This window comes from Gymnoscopelus microlampas (assembly GCF_963454915.1).
Source record: "Gymnoscopelus microlampas genome assembly, chromosome: 18".
Lineage (NCBI taxonomy): Eukaryota > Metazoa > Chordata > Actinopteri > Myctophiformes > Myctophidae > Gymnoscopelus > Gymnoscopelus microlampas.
In genome coordinates this window covers 47488360-47506520 of record NC_139955.1, presented here as the reverse complement: position 1 = coordinate 47506520, position 18161 = coordinate 47488360, and the positions used below count along the sequence as shown (strand labels likewise).

The following is an 18161-nucleotide window of genomic DNA, read 5'->3' as shown; positions in this document are numbered from 1 at the left end:
AGAGCAGGACATGAGAAATGGTTAGCAGTGATGACTGCTACAGAAAAAGGTTAAATTAGATGTATATTTTACTTTTGATATCAGAGATATCACATTACAGTCATTTAGCAGATGCTTTTATCCAAAGCGACTTACAATAAGTGCATTCAACATAGGTAGGGAACGAAACTAATCGTGCACCTACTTCGCCCATTCAATGGTCTGATAAAACGTGATAATCTCCCATTCAATGCATTGATAGCATTCGAAGCCGGTGAATCACCAGAAGTCTTAAGTGCATTGCCTGCAAAAACAAGCAACCAAGAGTATACCTAGCACTAAGGTAAAAGCGCAATATATCAGCTACCTTTCTTAAACAGTTGAGACAAAATAGAAAAATCAAATGAGCACAAGCTCATACAAAAAGTATAGATAGTTTGAGGTGAACTATTTATGTAATGTGTTTATGGTAACTTAATTCATCACATTACATTCACAAAGCAGCCCACCACCACCAGGGTTTAGAACATAGAAACAAGTTAAATATACTTCAATGAAAACACATTTGACAGAAAAATGTAAATGTGAAACTTGACAATAAAACATCTAATTTGGTCAGCTGTTGTACCTACTGACTGTACATCACATGATCTTAATGTATATTTTTAAAGTGTTTGCAGGGTTGTTATTGTTGTATGTGGTTATCAATGAGAGTCTTTGGTTTATTTCATGAGTTGGACTATTTATGTAGGCTGTGTCTTATATAGAACATATGTTTTGACAAATACATTAAGATGCTGTTATGTACAATGAGACACTATAAACACAATATAGCAAACAATTGTTCCTTCAGCAAACCAGGTTGTATTGTTCTGAAGGAATTCTGAACAATCATAACATGTATAATTGAGGTTTCTATAGGAACTTTAATGGTTGCTTGAATAGCAAGATTGAGATGAGAGACACTCATCCACACAAGGACATGACTAGTTGTTTATTGTAAATTTAAATGAAAGCAGGACATGAGAAAGGTTTAGCAGTGATGACCACTACAAAAAAAAGTGAAATTAGATGTATATTTTACTTTTGATATCAGAGATAGTTTGAAGTGTTGTTGTTCTTTTAAGCAGTTGTTTATTTAGTCTGCTGAGCTGTTATGAACCTATTACATATATATTAGCATATAGTGTGTTTCAAAGTAATGATTAGAAAAGCACAGGTAAGGTGGTGTCTGGTTTTGAAGCCAGTTAGTACAAATTGCTTTATACATATATGTATGACTTATTTTATATTCATGATTGCTGCTATAGATACCATACTTGTCTTAAATAGGTTTAACATACCTGCTTTTGTAACTTATTGTCTATTGTTTCCTTTTATATAACGGTATTATGGTTTAACTTCATTACACCTAGTTGTTATATTGCATTGTTGTGTTATCACTGTCTTATTGAACAAGACCATGTCCATCAATATATCACGTATTGTACTCATTGAGTGACAAATAAAGGCTTCTTGATTGATTCTTGTTTATTTTGTATGAAGAATGTTCAAGTTAATAATGATAAAATCACAGTAAGTTGGTGTCTGGCAGTGCCACCAGTTAGTGCACTAAACATTATACTATCTAATAATTTCGTTTTCAAACATGTCTTATCTTTATCTTGTTATAACGACCATTCAAAGTCATTACGTCATTCAAAGTCAAATCATCCTGTAAGATTGTTAAGCACTAACAATGCAGGGTTGGGTAACACTTTATAATATACACTATTAAGCATTAGTCAGAGATAGTTTGAAGTGAACTATTTATGTAATGTGTTTATGGTAACTTAATTCATCACATGACATTCACAAACCAGCCCACCACCACCAGGGTTTAGAACATATACAAAACTTAAATATAAGCAGAACATTGTACATCCCATCTTAAGACCTGACTCTGATGAGAGAATTATTTCATATTCACACATATATTCATTAATGAGTGAATGCAACATTGTTGAAGTCTGAAGATAGTGATTGTATGTTTACAGTACATGCATTTAATAATACAAGCATTTATAAGTACAGGGTGTTATAGTCATATATGTTATATTAATCTTATAGGAATTAAGTCACATTTGAATTGCATTGATATTACAAATCAATTCATCCACACATGGATGCTCTTGGTTCTCTTGTTTTTTTACTTCTCTACTTGCTAGTTTTAATTTACCTGCTCTGTCGTACAAATGTTTTATTACTTTAGTTCTCAAGTTTAAATATAGCAGTCTCACCACTTGTCTCAATCTTGGTGTCTCAAATTTATACTTATAATATACTGTGTTTCATTTTAATTTGACCTGTAGCTTTGCATACGTTATTTATCTCCTTTACTTTACTATTTAATAATTCAAAAGTGTTTTCAAATATTTCTTATCTCTATCTTGTTATAACGACAATTCATTCAACCATTCATTCATTCAAGTCACTGGGTTCTTGGGGGTGTGTCCAATATGATGACTGCAGCATATTACTTGTTTGACCATTTATATTACAATGGTTTACCGCTTGTTAACTATTGTCTAGGGAACAGCGTTAATGTAATCAAGTTGCCATTTGTAATCTATTCCCACCTCTCAACCATATTTCCTTTGTCTTTCTGCAACCCAGTGTTGAATCATCAGTCTGGCTTTCCTGTGCTACCAGCAGTGAATGAACAAAGAAGAATGGTTAAACCAAAACGACACATCTGTGATCAGTGCGGACAACGCTTCAGTTGCATGTCCAAACTTAAAAGACATCTGAGAATTCACACTGGAGAGAAACCCTATGGATGTGATCAGTGTGGACAACACTTTTCTCAAATGGCCAACCTTAAAATACACAAAAAAAATCACACTGGAGAGAAACTGTATGGATGTGACCAGTGTGGACAACACTTCTCTCTAATGGCCCACCTTAAAACTCACCAGAGAATTCACACTGGAGAGAAACCCTATAGCTGTGATCAGTGTGGACAACACTTCTCTCAAATGTCCAACCTTAAAACACACCGAATGATTCACACTGGAGAGAAACCCTACGGATGTGGTCAGTGTGGACAACACTTCTCTCGAATGGCCAACCTGGAGAGACACCAGAGAATTCACACTGGAGAGAAATCCTAATTTGGTCAATGTGGAATTTATTTTACTCAGTTAGGCAGCCTAAAATGTCATGAACGCACACATCAATTAAAAATATTGTGAACAGTGTGACATACACTTCATTAGAAAGAATGAGAAACATGCATCACAATGATTCATTGTTTTTCTTTTAAGCAGTTGTTTATTAAGTCTGTTGAGCTGTTATACCCCTATTACATGTATATTAACATAGCAGTTATGGATGTTTGGCCACTAGTGTGTTAACACTGCACAGGTATGGTGTTTTCTGGTGTTGAAGCCAGTTAGTACAAATTGCTTTATACATGTATGCCTTCTGACTTTTATATCCCTGATTGCTGCTATAGAAACCATTCCTGTAGGTTTAGCATACCTGCTATTGTAACTTTACTTATTGGCTATTGTTTCGTTTTATATAATGGTATTATGGTTTAACTTACACCTAGTTGTTGCATTGTTGTGTTATCACTGTTTTTGCTGAACAATGTCTCTTCAATATTTCATGTATTGTAGTAAGTGAGTGACAAATAAACCCATCTAGATTGATTCTTCATTATTGTCCTCATACTTTTATCTTATTTGAAGAATTTTCAAAGTAATAATGATAACATCAAAGTAAGTTGGTGTCTGGTGGTGCTGCCAGTTAGTGCACTAAACTGGCAGCACCAGTTTATACTAGACATTATTCTATGTAATGCTTTTTCAAATATTTAATATCTTTATCTTGTTATAACAACCATTCAAAGTGTGTGTGTGTGTGTGTGTGTGTGTGTGTGTGTGTGTGTGTGTGTGTGTGTGTGTGTGTGTGTGTGTGTGTGTGTGTGTGTGTGTGTGTGTGTGTGTGTGTGCGCGCGCGCGCAATATGTTGCCTGTAGTTACTATAAACACTGCTCTATGGGGCTGAGACATGGACCCTCACAGTGGAGTTAGTACTGCTGTATGGAGCTGAGACATGGACCCTCACAGTGGAGTTAGTACTGCTGTATGGAGCTGAGACATGGACCCTCACAGTGGAGTCAGTACTGCTGTATGGAGCTGAGACATGGACCCTCACAGTGGAGTTAGTACTGCTGTATGGAGCTGAGACATGGACCCTCACAGTGGAGTCAGTACTGCTGTATGGAGCTGAGACAGCACAACAGGAAAGGGCACAGGATGGACTCTACAAATTTACTGTAATGATTTGTAATGTAAAGTGTCTTGAGACAACTTGTTGTATTTTGACACTTTGACACTAATAAAATTGAATTGAATGATGACTTTTTTAAGTACTTCCCTGACTATTTCATCTTTTATTTCAACTCTTAGTGCCACTGGCCTGACTAGACTAGCTACTGGATTTGGCATCCACGTGGGGGAACAAAAACTAAGTGGCGCCATGCAACCAGAAACCACTTTCAAGGGGGAGGCATGCGTTAATCCGACAGACCTTTTCTCCGACTATGTGGCATCCGCGTGCGGTTAGGGTGCAGGTTTGGTTCGGGTTTAGTATTGGAAACGTCGGAGGAATGCGCTGTCGGACTAACGTACTGCACCCCTTTCAAGGCATCTAGCGTAGGCGTGGCTTATACCAGATCATACCAGTCCGTTTGGAAGGAAAACCAGGCTATTCTCTGTGTGGAAATTCCTCTTGAGCCCAGGTTAGACCCGGTGAGGCCAGGTTAGACATCAACATGGTGATAACAGGTAAACTGGTGAACACATCCGTCCTGTTCTCTCTGTGTGACATTGTCCTCATCTTCATCATATTTTGTTTTGTTTTTTATTTTGTATTTTCAAATAGCCGATGCATATTGGGGTTAAAGTGGTTAAACTGATTTAGCTGGGGACCCCCCTGGAACCCCATCAAGGAACCCCTGGGGGGGCCTTGGCCCGCACTTTGAGACCCACTGCCCTTTTTACTAAGAAAGTCGTCTTGCGTGGCCAGACTGTTGCCTCACACAATTTTCAAATGCTTCCGTCATACAGTCTGGAGCTACGGAAGCTCTGGAAATGATCATGCAATAAAGTGGATGTGACGCCTCTTCCCCATTTCCGTTTTGTCTTCACAATTGCACAAATTCTAAGCATTCTAAGCATATATAGCATGCTGCTTGGCAGAAATGGAAATAAAAATATTTCGGGAGGTGTAGTTCCAGACTCTATGTAGCATTCAGAGATTGTGGAATAGTTCTCAGGCTACACAAGACTACTGAGAAAGAAACAGTGGTATATTTACGAGATCTCAGACACAGCTTCCAACACATCCAGTGCTAACTGGTCCTGCTCCGTCTCTGTGACATCCTCCTCACCATCGTGGTCATCCTGATCATCCAGAGGGTACGGCGTCAGGTCCACGGTCAGCATCCGGCTGACGATACACTCGTCGTAGTCGGAGTAGATTCCCAGCAGCGCGTCGGATCTGCTGTAGAACTCCTCTTTGAGGGAGATGACGATGATCTGCACGTCCCGCCTGGACTCCTCCCGGACAAAGTCTGTCACCTTGCGGATGTTGGTGTTGTCCAGCGAGGCGTCCACCTCGTCCAGGACGAAGAAGGGAGCGGGACGGAAGCTGTGCAGAGCAAAGAGCAGCGCCAGCGAGGCCATGGTCTTCTCTCCTCCCGACAGGCTGTCCATGGGCATGAAGCGCTTCCCTGGAGCCACGCAGCTGTAGCTGATGCCATCCAAATACGGCTCCGCCGCGTTGTCCGCGCTCAGGATGGCCTGCGCGCTGTCGTTCTTGCACAGTCTTTTGTAAATCTTGTCGATGACCACGGCCACGTGTTCGAAACATTTGTTGAACAGCTCACAGCGCTGCGTCTTGACGCGGTCGAACTCCGCGGCGCTCGCCCGGGCCTCCGCGGTGCTTTCGTCCAACGCCTCCTGAGCCTCCCTGAACTTGTCTTTGACGTGGCTCGTGTCGACCAGCGCTCTGAGGTCGGGGGTCGTGGTTCTCCTGAGAACGGACTCTACGGAGGACTTGGCCTCTCTCAGGTTCTCCAACTGAGCCTCCACCTCCTCCTCTCCCTCGGCCGCAGCGAGCGAGGCCGGCAGGTCGGAGAAATCGACGACAAGTCGCGCCTCCCGCACGTACATCTCGCCGCCGCCTCGGGCGTCGCTCCCCGATGATTCCTCGTCGAGCTGAACGTCGGAGATGTCTTCCAGGCTCCCAGAGGTCAGAGGAAGCTCCACCCCATGGATCTTACAGTCCATCAGCAGGTTGTGTCTGACCGCACGCTTCTGCTCCACGGACGTCTCCGTGGACGTCTGCAGCTTCTGCAGCTTCACCAGCTCTCTGCCCATTTCGCGGAGGTTCTTGGTGATTTTATCCAACTGGTTCTTGGCATCAGACACCTGGGTTTTCTTGGCTTGCTGGCGGTTGTGGAGATCCTGCAGTTTGTTCTGACTTTCCTCCACCGCCTCCAGCAGCTTCTCCTCTGCCACCCTCTGCTGCTCCGTCGCTCTGTCCTCCTTGGCGATCGTCTCCTCCAGGATCCTCTGCCTCTTCTCCTGCTGCTCCACCTGCTGTTGGACGTACTCCACCTGCGCGTTCAGTGGTAAAATCTGCCTGTCAAACTCCGACCGTTTCTGCTCCAGCTCTTCTTGCTCTTTGCAGTGCTCCTGCTCGTACTGCCTGATGTTGTCTACGCCGATCTCGGCACAGAAGTCGGCGAACACAGTGTCTTCCAGCTGGTTCATTCTATCTCTGGCGATATTCAGCGCAGCTTCCTTCACCTCCAGGTTCTCCCGCTGCCTCTGGACGTCTGCCTTCAGGGTGGCCAGCAGACCCTCCAGGCGGGTCGTCTCCTGTTGGCATTCAGGGATCTTGGTTTTGCGGAGGTTTTCCAGTTCAGCGTTGGAGCATTCCAGTCGGGTCTGAGCCCCCTGGGCCTGAAGCTGGAGCTGTTTGAGCTCAGCCTCCTTCCTCCTCATCTTCATCAGTCCACGCAGCTCGGCCGTCAGCTGCTCCTTGCGTTCCTTCAGCTGGTCCAGCTCCTTCTCCTCCCAGCGCTTAGCTTTGCTCCGCAGGTCACTGGAGCCTCCGCTGATCAGCCCCGACGGGGAGAACATGGTGCCGTCCAGCGACACCGTCTTAACGCGCTGCGGGCCATCGAACGCCACGCTCCGGGCGTCTCCGATGGTCTCGCACACCACCGCATTGCCGCAGACAAACTGCAGCGCCCTCTTCAGCTGGGAGGCCGTGGGACCGGGGAGACACTGCACCATGTCCAACACCATCTTGGCTCCCTGGATGTCCCTCAGACGCTGGTTAATGGGAGAGACTTCCAGGTAGTCGATGGGCAGGAAGGTTTCGGGCTCTCCCCTCTCTGTCTTGATGAAGTGGATGCAGTCCCGGGCTGTTCTCTCCGTTTTCACTACGATGGCGTTCATGTAGCGCCCGAACACCCTGGTGACGGCCAGCTGGTACTTCTTCTGAACGGGACTGCAGAGCTCCAGCAGACGGCCCAGCACGGCGTCGGGGTACAGCCGACGGAGGCTCTCCAGAACCTCTTTGCGCCGTTGCTGTCGCCGGCTCTCCTGGCTTTCCACGCCGGCGTCCCTAAGCTCCGCCAGTACCCGTCCTAGCTCCTCGTTCAGCTCCTCTCTCCTCTGGTGGCCGCGCTGCAGCTCCTGCCCGAAGCTCTCCTCCTGACCACGGAACTCCTCCAGGGAGGCGTGGCAGGTCTGGGTGTATTCCTCCAGCTTCTCTGCATCCCCGGTCAGGACCTCCAGCCGGCCCTGCCCGGCCTGGATGCTGACCACCAGTTCCTCCTTCCTGCGCCGGTTGAAGGAGATCTTCTCCTGGTCGGACTTCAGGTCCCACTGCAGCTTGTCGGCCTGCTGAGCGAGTGCCGCCCCCTTCCTCCTGGAGGCCTCCCTCAGCCGTTTGTATCTCTCCAGCTGCTCCTCCTCCAGCTCAATGTCTCGTTCCTGGGCTCTCTCCCTCTGGAGCTGCTCCTCGTGGCTCCTCCACGCTCGTTCCAACTCCGCCGCATCCTTCCTTCCTTGCTTCAGCTCGTGCTGCTTCTTGCTCTTCTGCTTGCGCACCTCCTGCAGGGCCTGGCGCGCCTCCTCAGCCTTCTTCAGGTGATGGGAGGTGTTGACCTGGGTCTTGGTGTAGTGGGAGGTGTGCAGCAACAACGCCTGATCCTCTGAGCGGATCTCCTTGTCGACGAGCTGCAGCTCCCCGCCGTGCCGCTCGTGCTCCTTCCTGACAGTGTTGAAGCGCTGCTCCCAGTTGTCCAGGTTGAGTCTCTGGTCGCTGACGGCCTGCCGCCTCTCCGCCAGCGTCACATTGAGGGTCTCAACTTCCCGGTCGTTGCAGTAGAGCTCGAAGAGGACCAGCTGCAGGCTGCTACGGTTCAGATCATCCAACAGAGTCTGGTACTTCTGGGCCTTCTCCTTGTCGTGGGACAGCTGTTTCTTGGTGGCGATGGCGGCCTTCTTCCGGTTCAAATGGAACTGGGTTTGTTCCTTTGCTTCCAGCATGGTCTCCTTTGTCCTGTCGTACCGGTCCTGCAGCTCGCCGGACTGGCTGATCCTCTCGAACACCTTGGTCCTCTCCTTGGGGTTCATCATGGCCACGGACTCCACGGCTCCCTGGAACACCAGGCAGTTTCTGGTCTTGGTGACGATGCCGATCTTCTCCAGGTCCTCCCTGTACCGGGCCGGCGTCACGGACGCTCCATTGACGTGGTACGCGGTGCCGTCGCCGGAGATGCTCCGGCAGAAGTCCAGCTCCTGCCCGTGTCCGTCGTCGCCGTGGCGGTACCGCATGGTGACCCGGGCCGTGTTGGAGACGGGCCGTCCCACGTGGGCGCCATGGATCAGGTCTCGGACGTGTTTGACCCGCAGGGAGGAGGCGCGCTCGCCCATGACAAAGCTCAGCGCGTCCATCACGTTGGACTTACCGGAGCCGTTGGTGCCGATGATGCAGTTGAACTTCATGAACGGTCCGATGACCTGCTTGCCTCGCCACGACTTGAAGTTCTCCACTTCCAGTTGTCTCAGGAAGCCCATTTTGGAGGTTATTTGAAGCTTTGAAGTGTTTTTGAAGTTAATGAGCGCTGTCCGACAGATCTGCAAGTTGCCCGCAGGTGAGGGCGTCACGTCGCCTGTCTAAAAGAACTGATCTGCAGACTACTAACGTGTTGTTAACTTGTAGATGGATCCTGCGTTGTTTAATGATGTCATCAGTGTGTGACACTATGACAGTGATGTCATCAGTATTCCATTGGATCATGGGTGCAACAGATAATCTAACAAATCAACTTGATCGAACTGTAATTTTCTAAGATAATCGATTAGTAATTTAACCCAGTGGTTCTCAAAGTGGGGTCCGGGGACCCCCAGGGCAGCTTTAGGGGGTTCCAGGCGGTCCCCAGCAAAATGAGTTAATATAGCATCAAAATCCATTTAAACCCCGATACACAATTGGTATTTGAAAAAAATATATTATATATATAAATATTTTTTCAAACATTTAACAACACAAATCTTCTACGGGGGCGGGGGCAAGCACATAGTATTTTCAGATGGGGGTCCGCGGCTAAATGCATATTGATTTGGGGCACGTTGACTCCGAGCCAAGAGGTTATACACCTATTCATCCACTAGAGGGCAGTTAGAGCACGTTCTGTGTACTTCCAGCATAGATAACCCTCTTTCTGATTTCTTAATTTGACTGACAAATCAATGGTTGCCCATGGAGACAGCTCAGAACCAATGACGGGGATCCATTAATGACTGCAGGTCAGTCGGTAGATTTTACTGATTATCTTAATGCGCAACATTGTTTTCTCACTTAACAGTAAAACAGCAAACTATATGTTAATATTGTGACTATGAATAACCACACCCGGCCTCTTTCAACCTGGTCAACACAGTGTCAAGGTTTGCCAGGTGGTCAGCCTCATTGTTTGCCGCTGACCAAGATGTCGTTCAAGTATACAGCCACAAATGGGACTCCTCTCAACAGACTTTCCATAGTCCGCTGAAATATGGCCGGTGCTGACGCCACCCCGAACGGCAGCCTGTTGTATGTGAACAGCCCTCTGTGTGTGTTGACTGTAAGATATTTCTTTGACTCTTCATCCATGAGGATCTGCTGATAAGCATGACTCATATCCAATTTGGAGAACCGCTGTCCTCCGGACAGGGCTGCCAACAGGTCTTCAAAAATAGCAGATGTACAAGCTCATAGCGCGGCACTCGGTGCCGCGCTATGAGCTTGTAGATCTGCTATTTTTGAAAAATCTTGAAAAAATATTTTTCAGATTTTTTTTTTGTAACTAGTAACTAAAGTTTTCAAGTAAATGTAGTGGAGTAAAAGTACAATATTTGCCTCTGAGATGTAGTGGAGTAGAAGTAAAAGAATTGGAAATTGGAAATACTCAAGTAAAGTACAAATACCTCAAAATTGTACTTAAGTACAGTACTTAAGTAAATGTACTTAGTTACTTTCCACCACTGCTCCACTGCAACTGATTTCCGTTCATCACTGTAAGACTGCAGCCTGTATCTATTTCCAAGTTAACCTCTTTCCCATTCAGATTCATCCCCACCATGTAAGGGTCTACTTTTCCCAGGTGCACTTCACTCATGCGCCCGAGTCTGAATGTCATGCAGCTTAGTGAGAATGTGTCATCTTCTGAGCTGTTACTCTCGCCCTCCTGCTGATTTTCATGCACTCTGTGTGAGCGGTAACTGGCACTCTGTCTCTTGTGGGGAGGACACAGCATTCAACCAACCAATCAGTTGTAATGGAGAGACATTTGCACCACATTCAGCAGCAATCACTCTTTCACTTTTCCTCCATTTCATTTTCCTCTCTCTCTCTCTCTCTCTCTCTCTCTCTCTCTTAATGTCTCTCTGTCAGCGAGCGAGGGAGACAGTTATGGATGCTATGATGCTATTCTACATGCCTTCATAACAGAGGAAGTATAGACTTCATAACTTTCATATTGCGTCTATACATGCCGTCCTCATGAATCATTCATGACTCACATTTCTGCTGCGTGTGAAAAGCACAAAGTCAATCTCCATAACTTCATCAGTGGTGGAAAAAATACTCACATTTTTTACTTAAAAAATATTCAAAATCTACTTGGGTAAAAGTACAAAAATATTGGTATCAAAATGTACTTAAAGTACCAAAAGTTGAAAGTACTCATTGTGCTGAATGTCCCTTTTCACAAGCTCAAAATAAATCTGTTGAATATAGCAGATCTACAAGCTCACAATGTGTCGCATCGCGACACATTGTGAGCTTGTAGATCTGCTTTTTTTCCAAATGGCCAAAATATATATCGGGCTGAAGTGGTTGATGTATGTTCTGTGATAAAAATGTAAATCTGCAAAGTAACTAAAAGATAATTGTAGTGGAGTAAAAGTACAATATTTGCCTCTGAGATGTAGTGGAGTAGAAGTAAAGGGATAGAAAATGGGAACTACTCCAGTAAAGTAGAAAAATCAGGACAATGCAATGTAATGATGATTGGGGTTACCTTGACAACACAGTATCAGGGTATTTGAATGGACACGGTGGGCTGCTGATAAACTAAAATAAGACGTTGCTATAGAGACCCTATTTTAGACCCTATTTTTAGTCTGACATCACCAGTGGTGGATTAAAAAATGTAAAAAAAAAAGTCTGTCATTCTAAATACACTTGAGTATAAAAGCACAAACGTATTGGTATCAAAAATGTACTTAAAGGGTAAGACCACTTTGGTAGAGGTTTGGGTTGTGTAGTTACCTTGCCATGGTGTAACTCTAAAGGTGGGCAAGAAATACAAAATAATTGCTCCATTGATTAGAAATTGATAATTCAAAATATGCTCCTCATTGACTTACATTGTACGGTAAACCTGCTCTCAAAGTCACTCTTTTAGCACATAAATGAACCCAAACGTATTTGTTTCAGACAATATAGAGCATCACCAAACCCAGTACTGTTTGTTTTTTTAATAAAAATGTCAACTTCCTGTTGATTTTACTATTTGAAGATCTGGATCCGGATCCGCCGATCCAGTCCGGGTTTTCTACTTATTAAAAATGGCAAAATCAACAGGAAGTTGACATTTTTATTTAAAAAAAAAACAGTACTGGGTTTGGTGATGTTCTATATTGTCTGAATCAACTTTGTTTGCGTTTGTTTTTGTGCTAAAAGAGTGACTTTGAGAGCAGTTTTATCGTACAATGTAAGTCAATGAGGAGCATATTTTGAATTATCAATTTCTAATCGATGGAGCAATTATTTTTTATTTCTTGCCCACCTTTGGAGTTACATCATGGCAAGGTAACTACACAACCCAAACCTCTACCAAAGTGGTCTTACCCTTTAAAGTACCAAAAGTAGAAAGTACTCATTATGCAGAATGTGCCATCTCACAAGTTTTCAAGTGTATATGTAACCCACAGTGTAATGTATAAACATCTTTTGAACATAGCAGATCTACAAGCTCACAATGTGTCACATCATGACGCATTGTGAGCGTGTAGATCGGCTATTTTCGAATTGCCAAAGTTTAAATAGGGCTGAAGTGGTTTTGTAATAATAATCAAAATCTACAAAGTAACTAGTTGCTAAAGTTTTCAAATAATTGTAGTGGAGTAAAAGTACAATATTCGCCTCTGAGATGTAGTGGAGTAGAAGTAAAAGTATTCCAAATTGGAAATACTCCAGTAAAGTAAAAGCACCTCAAAATTGTACTTGTAGTAAATGTACTTGGCACTGGTTATAGGCTGCTGTAATTGGTCCAAATCCATCCATTACTATTCACGACATGCAGTGAGGATATAGTGAGCGTGAATATTCACCTGGACCGCCATTAAGTCACATCACATCCTCTCTTTCTCCCTCTCTCTCACTGTCACACACATGCACACACGCACACACGAGGACGCACGCACACACACATACACACACGCGCGCGGACACACACACACACACACACACACACACACACACACACGCACACAAACACACACACTCACTAACTCCAACCCTCAATGTGATAAACTAATAAGGTATACTGACTGCAGGAGCGGGAGAGTCAGCAAGTCTTGGAAAAAACTGAGAGGAGACAATAATGAGCAATGAACTATCACATGCACACACACACACACACACACACACACACACACACACACACACACACACACACACACACACACACACACACACACACACACACACACACACACACACACACACACACACACACACACACACGCCAACTCGGAGGCCCCCTGAGGTTCGAGGCCCGTTTCAATTGAAACGGGTGAAACGTACCAAAGGCCGCCACTGACTGCAGGAGCAGGAGAGTCAGCAAGTCTTGGAAAAAATGGAGAGGATGAGACGATAATGAGAACTGAGACTGAACTATCACACGCGCACGCACACACCTCCTACCACGCCAGCACCCCACCTCACACACACACACACATATGTGCGCGCGCACACTCACGCACACAGCTTCAAAGACGCTGACATTACACAGGGCTTTTCTATCAAAGGCTTTCTGTTGAATTAACGTGTGTGTGTGTGTGTGTGTGTGTGTGTGTGTGTGTGTGTGTGTGTGTGTGTTCCTCTATTAGTAGGGTAATGGCTTGGTGTTTGAACCACACATGAACAGCTTGTCTTCTGCTTCATGTAGGTTTTAAACCACCGAGTGCCGCGCTATGAGCTTGTAGATCTGCTATTTATAAAAAAAACTTGAAAATTTGTGCAAATCTTTGAATATATATTTTTCAAAGCGAACATTTGTAACTCAGATTTTTGCTTCAGGGGGATTCTACAAATGTCTTCTAAACAGTAACAGTTTTTTTTTTTTTTTAAACGTATGATGCTACACATGGTTAGGCATCATACGATGGCAAGTAAAAGTATCAATACTGTATTGTAGAAGTACTCTGTTACAAGTGAAAGTCCGGAATTCAAAATTTACTTGAGTAAAAGTACAAAAGTATTGGCATCAAAATGTACTTAAAGTACCAAAAGTAAAAGTACTAAAATGTTTGAAAATAGCAGTTCTACAAGCCCACAACGCGTCGCATCGCATTTTCGGGTATAAGAAAATAAATAAGTAAATATAATATTTATTTATTTTTCACAGAATTAAATGTTTTATGGTCATGATTAAAGCGAAATATTTCCTTTTTTCTTTATTATTAGAGATAATTTAAATATTCAGGTTGGGGTTAATGTTACGCACTTAGAAGGTTAGAATTAGATTTATGTTGACGTCCTCACAAGTATAGTAATAAACACCTCTATCTGTGTGTGTGTGAGAGAGAGAGAGAGAGAGAGAGAGAGAGAGAGAGAGAGAGAGAGAGAGAGAGAGAGAGAGACCTGTCTTTGCCAGCAGCACCACACACAGCTTAGTTCATTGTTCTGCATTCTCTGGTGTATTTCAAGAACAAACAGACGTCAGGCTGAAGTTTAAATAAAGGAAGAGCTTCAACAAGTATCTGCTGGCGGGGGAGTTTTGACTCTAATTAAGAGAAAATTAACGTTATTGTCAGACTTTGATACATGAATTAAAAATACTTTGATATGAATTCAAAAAGATGTTTCCTCCTGCTCCCACCAGAGGGAGATTTTCACTAACTGAAAAAAGATTACCCACCAGGTCAGGTGGGTTATTGTGGCCTCGTGGTGGCGCTATAATAGGCCAGTGTAAAAAAAAAAGGGTGTCATTTCTTCTGATTCGGCAATCGGACACTGCATTCATGATTTGAGGCGTTTCGTTCCAAAAATGTGTTTTGCTAAATTAGACCTGCTGGTGGCGCTATAACAGGCCAATGTGAAAAAGGGAGGCTTTTCTTCCTTGGGCTTAGTGGGAATGTGCGCGCAAAATGTCACGGAATGTCACGTCATGATTTGAGGCATTTTGGTCAAGGTCTTAGTGTTGATGCAATAGAATACATTTTCGGTTACTGCATTGTCTATTTCTCGCTACAAACGTTATCAAGGACATTCTTGAGAGCAACGTTTAGTTTGCCCGGCGACTCGCTCGCCGGTGCCTCTCGTGGCTGAAGAACGCTTTGGGCGGTGCGCCTCCGTCGTCTTAACTGTTTTCTTTTTAGCGGAGCCGTCACCCTCTCTACGTCTATTATCGGGAGGTCGCAAAATGACCCCCCCACCCCATCAGCGATGGAAAAAGTACTAAAACATTTGACTTAAGTAAAAGTATCACTGTGCAAATACCAATACTACAAACACATTGGTATCAAAATGTACTTAGAATACAAAAGTAGAAAGTACTCATATGCAGAATGAGTTTCATTTCAAATGTATAAAATGTATAAAAATCTTTTGAAAATAGCAGATCTACAAAATTGTGAGCTTGTAGATCGGCTATTTTCAAATGGTCAAAATCCATATAGGGTTGAAGTGGTTTTGTAATAATAATCTACAAAGTAACTAGTAACTAAAGTTTTCAAATAATTGTAGTGCAGTAAAAGTACAATATTTGCCTCTGAGATGTAGTGGAGTAGAAGTAAAAGTACAGAACATTGTAAAAACTCCAGTGAAGTAAAAAGAGAATTTAGACCTAGATTCCATGGAAGTGTTATGTCATAAACCGTGAATATTAATTGTCACACACATATTATCCACCAGCAGCACCCCCACACACACACACACACACACACACACACACACACACACACACACACACACACACACACACACACACACACACACACACACACACACACACACACACACACACACACACACACACACACACTCTCTCTTACGTGCTGGAAGCAGAGCTTTTTTGAAAGAGCAGAAAACGGAACCCAATTGCCTGTGGGTGGAAACTTCAAAGCAGAATTTTGTGTGTGTGTGTGTGTGTGTGTGTGTGTGTGTGTGTGTGTGTGTGTGTGTGTGTGTGTGTGTGTGTGTGTGTGTGTGTGTGTGTGTGAACTGTAGAGAGGATAACAACAACTAAAGAAACAGGGAAGCTTCTCATAAACACTCTGGACAACGCTCAACACGTCCTAGAATCTTCTCCCTTCTCTAAAACACCTTGGATAACGCTCCACACGTCCTAGACTCTTCTCTCTTCTCTAAAACACCCTGGACAATGCTCAACACGTCCTAGAATCTTCTCCCTTTTCTAAAACACCCTGGACAACGCTCCACACGTCCTAGACTCTTCTCTCTTCTCTAAAACACCCTGGACAACGCTCCACACGTCCTAGACTCTTCTCTCTTCTCTAAAACACTCTGGACAACGCTCCACACGTCCTAGACTCTTCTCTCTTCTCTAAAACACCCTGGACAACGCTCCACACGTCCTAGACTCTTCTCTCTTCTCTAAAACACCCTGGACAACGCTCCACACGTCCTAGACTCTTCTCTCTTCTCTAAAACACCCTGGACAGCGCTCCACACGTCCTAGACTCTTCTCTCTTCCCTAAAACACCCTGGACAACACTCCACAAAGTGCTACGCTCCTCAAAGTGCTACAATAGGCAGTTCCATAAAAAGAAACATCACACCATGATATGTCGCTCATGTACTTGAGTAAAGTACTCAAGTAGAATGTCAAAATATACGTTAACCACTTCAGCCCTATATACGTATTTAAAGCTAGTAGAAATAAGCTGATGTACAAGCTCACGACGTATTGGGTTGTGAGCTTGTAGTTCAGCTACTGTCAAATGATTTGTTTCTATACATTTTTAACATTGTGATATGGGACAATTGTGGCAAGTGTGAACCTGCCTCTGGCTGGTTCACACTTGAATAAGAGACTAAAGTTGTCTCAATGTGATTTTACTGGTTAAATAAAGGTGCATACCCGTTGGGTACCAGCCTACTGATTAAATAAAGGTTTATACCCGTTGGGTACCAGTCTACTGAGCTTGTATATATATCTATTATTTTTGAGAACCACTGTTCTAAATCCTAATGCAAATAGGGAATTACATGCCATTGTCAGAGTAGAGTACCCTTTGTAACCAACCACCTGTCTGTCTGGTTGTCTGTCTGTCTGTCTGTCTGTCTGTCTGTCTGTCTGTCTGTCTGTCTGTGACCCTTTTGTGCCCATATATGGAGATCTATGTATCTGTCTATCTACAGTATCTGTGTTTTTATGCCCACATATGGAAATATCTATATCTGTCCTTGTCTCTTTTATGCTCAAATATGGAGATCTCTGATGTCATGGGCTATATGTCATGGGTCATGACATATGTCATATTATGACCTTAGAACTCCATGTATGGCGCTGGCTGATGCATCTAACTCTGACATCAGGGAGCCCATATTTGGGCATGGCTGACCTGCTGGGAGGACATATATGGATATACTGTAACTCGAAGGGATGTCATAAGAAAACTAGCCAGCAGGATAAAAAGCACTGAAACCTCAGAGAGAGTTCGTATTAAATCGACGCATCCCAAGCATCTCCAACAGATCCCGTTCTCCAAGAATCAACTCTTTACCATATAATCTCTTCAAGACTGTTATCTTCAAGACTCTTTCCACCAAGATTCTAAAACGGCTCTAGAATCTAAAAGTACTTATTTGTCTTTTCTTTTCTTTGGCACCAACAGGTTTCGACTTCAATTCACCGTTAGCTGTCGTTTTCAAAATGTTTTCTTGGAGGGTGCATCAGAAAGGATCTCCAAGAGAAGATGATCACGTTTCTGTAGCGGTGAGCCACAAGCTGTACTACTTTGGGAGGAACAGTGACGAGAACAACGAGGATCAGATTGATGTTCAGGTCTTCAACACAGTGTCTTTACGCTGGATGAAGTTGTCCCCAGTGACACCTGGAAGAGGAGAACGACCCCCTGAGGTTCCCTCTATTCGTCAGGGTACAGCTGTGCTGATAGAATATATCATCTACATCTGGGGAGGGGTTAAATACGGTAGAAGTGAGTGCTGCAACCTGCTTCATGCTTTTGATGTCGACACCCATAGATGGTTCAAACCACAGGTTTCTGGGGCTATTCCAGCGGGGAGGTATGACCACTCAGCCTGTGTCTTGGGGAAGGTCATGTTTATCTATGGAGGACTGACCCAGCTTGGGC

At 44.0% G+C, this 18161-nt stretch overlaps 1 protein-coding gene across 1 annotated transcript; it reads right to left on the bottom strand.

Moving 5' to 3' along the window:
• Positions 1–5342: 5342 nt before the first annotated feature.
• LOC311034119 (structural maintenance of chromosomes protein 1B-like) lies at positions 5343–9128 on the bottom strand (the record flags this gene model as incomplete). Its single annotated transcript, XM_084041863.1, has 1 exon — positions 5343–9128. One exon carries the CDS (start codon positions 9126–9128, stop codon positions 5343–5345), a length of 3786 nt encoding a protein of 1261 aa, XP_083897989.1.
• Positions 9129–18161: the final 9033 nt, after the last annotated feature.